This window comes from Papio anubis, chromosome 1, assembly GCF_008728515.1.
Source record: "Papio anubis isolate 15944 chromosome 1, Panubis1.0, whole genome shotgun sequence".
In the NCBI taxonomy this organism is placed as follows: Eukaryota; Metazoa; Chordata; class Mammalia; order Primates; family Cercopithecidae; genus Papio; species Papio anubis.
In genome coordinates, this window is record NC_044976.1 from 13,867,081 (window position 1) to 13,871,545 (window position 4,465).

The 4,465-nt window shown below is 52.5% G+C and overlaps 1 protein-coding gene across 1 annotated transcript in view; it reads left to right on the forward strand.

The window, feature by feature from the left end:
• Positions 1–1,992, forward strand: part of LOC116271818 (chymotrypsin-C-like) — a 13,463-nt gene extending 11,471 nt beyond the window's left edge. Inside the window, exon 10 of the mRNA XM_031660540.1 lies at positions 1,938–1,992. Within this exon, the coding sequence (XP_031516400.1) occupies positions 1,938–1,992 (55 nt within the window). The remainder of the gene's footprint in view (positions 1–1,937) is intronic.
• The last annotated feature ends 2,473 nt before the right edge of the window (positions 1,993–4,465 follow it).

Sequence of the window (4,465 nt, forward strand, 5' to 3'; positions counted from 1 at the left end):
GTGTCAGAGCCTGGGAGGAGAGGGGACCCGCCCGTGGAGGAGGTTGGTGTTGGATGCGCAGACGCTGTCACCAGGCACCAGTCTAGGTGCTTTGTGTCTATTAACTCATTTGAATCCTTGCAACCAGCCCATGCAAGGGGTGATATTTTTACTCCTCTTTTGCAAATAAGAACAGGGAGGCGGCTGGGCGCTGTGGCTCACACCTGTAATCCCAGCTCTTTGGGAGGCCAAGGTGGGTGAATCGCCTGAGGTCAAGAGTTCAAGACCAGCCTGGCCAACATGGTGGAACTCCATCTCCACCAAAAATACAAAAATTAGCCGGGCGTGGTGGCACATGGCTGTAATCTCAGCTACTTGGGAGGCTGAGGCCAGAGAATTGCTTGAACCCGGGAGGCAAAGGTTGCAGTCAGCTAAGATCGCGCCATTGCACTCCAGCCTGGGTGATGAGATTTATCTCAAAAACAAAACAAAATAAAACAGGGAGGCCTGGAAAGTCTCTCAGAGACACACAGGCGAGTGGGGCAGCAAGAGGCAGGGCCGAGGCTGTGGAGATCAGGGCTCGCAAACCTGCCAGGTGAGCAGAGAGGAGGGGCTGCCCCTCTCCACAAGGCCACACGGTGGCCAGCAGTGGCATTAGGCCCTGGGAATTATAGCTTGTGCACCCCAGAGACCCCCAAGCACCCCTGCCAGGGAGACACCCAACGTCTTCCACAGGCTGGAAAACACCAGGGGTGATGGGGCAGACGCCAGCAGCTCTCTGTGTGTGGCTTTAGACACATCAGGTCCCCACTGGGTCTCATTCTCCCCATCTATTCCATGCAAGGATGGGCAAGGGTCTGGGGTCTTCCCAGGAGGGTGTGGGAGCTGGAGTTTGGATTAGGCTGGGCATTGTTGCCCCCAGGTGGCCAGGGGTGGTACTACAGCAGCCGGGATGCCTGGGGAAGGCAGTGTCCTCCCCACATGCTAGCCAGGGTCTGAGACTGTACGCCACCACCAACTTGGGACTTTCAGTTCCACATTGCCTTTCAAAACGCCTTCCCCAAGGGAGGAACATCTGCATCCCTGACATCCTGCTGGAAAGGGCTTCAGAAACAAGGGACAGGGACGCTGAAAGAATGCATGGTGGCTCACGCTTGTAATCCCAGCACTTTGGGAGGTCGAGGTGGAAGGATCACTTGAAGCCAGGAATTCAAGACCAGTCTGGGCAACATAGTGAGACCTGATCTCTACAAAATATAATAACAAATCATACTGAAAAGGAAGCACCTAATGGTTATGGCCATGGGCCTCGAGTCTTTGGATCGTGAGAGACCAGTGCCAGCTGTCCCATGCCAGGGCCCTCCACCAAGGGTCTCCGCCTGTCAGGAGCCCCCAGCCTTGACCTGCACAAGACCCCAACTCCCAGCCCTGGCAGTGGAAGGAAGTTGAGGCGGAAAGGGACCTGGAGTGATCCCAGCACCAAGAGAGAGGACTCCTTAAACCCCCCCAGGGCTGGGTACAGTGTCTCATGCCTGTAATCCCAGCACTTTTGGAGGCCGAGGTAGAAGGATCACTTGAGTCCAGTAGTTCAAGACTAGCCTGGGCAACATAGTGAGACCTCATCTCTAGAAAAATATTTAAAACAACTAGCTGGGCAGCTACGCAGGAGGCTCAGGAGGAGGATCACTGAAGCCCAGAAGTTCAAGGCTGCAGTGAGCTATGATCGCACCACTGCACTCCAGCCTGAGAGACAGAGCAAGACCCTGTCACTTAAAAAAAAAAACAAAACAAACAAACAAACAAAAAAAACCTCCCAGGTTCCCTCCTCTCATTAAGCCTCCCTGCATTGAGTCCCAGCTCCAAATCCCCATGGAACCCCCAGCCTCTCTCTCTGAACGGTTAACCCCTCGATGAACGCCAACCCTTCACTGGACCCCACATCCCTCTCTAACCCCCAGTGCTTCCATCTGGTTTGGAGGAGAAGCCCTGCCAGCCCCTCAGCTGGCCCCTTAGTGGGCCTCACCCAAGATGTAACAGCTGCCACACGAGAGTCCTGTCCCAGCGGCCAGAAAATCCCAGCCCCGTCAGTGACACCTGCCTCTTTTCTCAGGCTCTTACCCCGCCCCACCCCCACCTTGGCATTGCTCCTTCTGAGGCCCTAGGGCACCACCTGACCACGTCCCCCACCCCTTTCCAGCTGCCTCTGCCAAGTCGGCCCTGGTTATTTTTCCAGCACAGTCTGGCCCCAAGTGGCTCAAGGACTTTGAAGTCCTGGGTCCTGGGAGACCCCACTCCAGGCCCTGAAAATCCCAGGGTTCAGCAGTGGGATGGGGGTGGATCCTGGCATTCTCTCAGCCTCGAGGCCTCAGATTCATTCTGGACATGGATTCCGTACAAAAGGAATCCTTTCCCCGCCTGCCCCCATCAGACCCCCACCAGAACCAGTCTCTTCTCACCCAGAACTCCACGCCCTGGCCCATCTCTCCAAGGGAGACTATCTCCAAGGAACACTCACCCTGTCCAGCAGGAAGCTCCCCACAGCTGAACGGGTCTTATTATCTGTATGTACCCAATCCTGTCATGGGGCCTGCACACAGTAGTTGCTCAGTGAATGTGGGAAGAATGAATGAGTGAATGAATGATGTCTTCTGGGTATACGGTATGTCAGTGACTCACAGCCCCAGCAAACAAAACAGTCACTTCTTTAAATATGTGAATTAGGCCAGGCATGGTGGCTCATGCCTATAATCCCAGCACATTGGGAGACCAAGGGGGATGGATCACTTGAGGTCAGGAGTTCGAGACCAGCCTGGTCAACATGGTGAAATCCTGTCTCTACTAAAAATATAAAAAGTAGTCAGGCGTGGTGGCTCGTGCCTGTACCCCCAGCTACTCAGGAGGCTGAGACACAAGAATTGCTTGAACTCAGGAAGCAGAGGTTGCAGTGAGCTGAGATTGTGCCATTGCACTCCAGCCTAGGCGACAGAGTAAGACTCTGCCTCAATAAATAAATAAATATGCAAGTTAATCCAACTTCAAGTCCTGACCCCTCCCGTCACAGAAAATCCGCCCTCCCAGGGCTTCCGTCTGCAGATGTCCATAGGCCCCCTGGGGTACTTCTTCAGTCTCGGTGATCAAGGCCAGAAAATCAGGTCAGCCAACCCAGCGTCACCACCGTAACTTAGGCAGTTTGAGCCACTGCGATCATGGTGTCCTCTGACTGGCTGCTCCCTGAACCAGGCCTGGGGTCAGGAGGGGCTGGCACCAGCCACGCATGTGCCCGGAGGCAGCTTCTACACCTGTCCACCTTTTTCAGGAAGAGCAAGTTTCTCCTGATTGCCCTGGGACACAGCTAAAGGCACCTCCAGGGCCCAGAGAAGGTGCTCAGGGGGATCCACAGACCATTCCCCAAACTCTCAGCCCTTGGGTCATCTACAACCTCACACAAGGAGGGGCCACAGGGCCTGGAGCCCATAATAGCTTTAGGGGCCCACAAAAATATTTTGATTTCTTTAAAATCAGTAGGAAAAAAATGAAAAGGATCCAAACTGGATTGCATTTTATAACTATATAATAAAACATAATTTTTATTATTTTTTGAAGGAAACATAATTTTTCATTTTGTTATGTTTTATTTTTTGGAGCTGGGGATCTCTCTATGTCAGCTAGGCTAGAATGCAGTAGCACAATCATAGCTTACTGCAGCCTCAAATACCTGGCCTCGAGCAGTCCTCCTGCCTCAGCCTTTAGAGTAGCTGGGACTACAGGCCTGTGCCACCACATCCAGCTAATTTTTAAAATTCTTTTAGAGACAAGGGTCTCACCATGTTGCCCAGGCGGGTCTTGAACTCTTGGCCTCAAGAGATTCTCTCACCTCAGCCTCCTGAGTAGCTGGGATTACAGGCATGAGCCAGCATGCCCAGCCAGTTTTTAATATTTTTTTAATCGAGAAAGGGACCCATGAAGGCAAAAGTACTCAGTGACCAAGTCCAGTCTCAAACTTTCTCATAAGAACCAGAAAACAACAATAATAATAGTAACAGCAAACATTTAGACAGTTCTTACCATGTGCCAGGCACGTCTTCCAACAGCCCTAGGGGGAGGTACCATTTTCTTTCTTTCTTTTTTTTTTGAGATGGAGTCTCAGTCACCCAGGCTGGAGTGCCATGGCACGATCTCGGCTCACTGCAACCTCCGCCTCCCAGGTTCAGGCAATTCTCCTGCCTCAGCCTCCCGAGTAGCTGGGATTACGACTTGCCGTCGCGGCATTTTTTATACAGACAGGGTTTCACCATGTTGGCCAGGCTGGTCTTGAACTCCTGACCTCAAAGTGATCTGTGCTTTCAGCCTCAGTAGCAGGTTACAGGTGTGAACTGCCCATTTGATGCGGTTTGCTCACAAACGAGGCGGTCAAGTGCAAGTATAAGACCAGAGGCTGACTAATAGTGCTGGGTTGGTTCAACCTAAACAAGCACTTACCATCCAA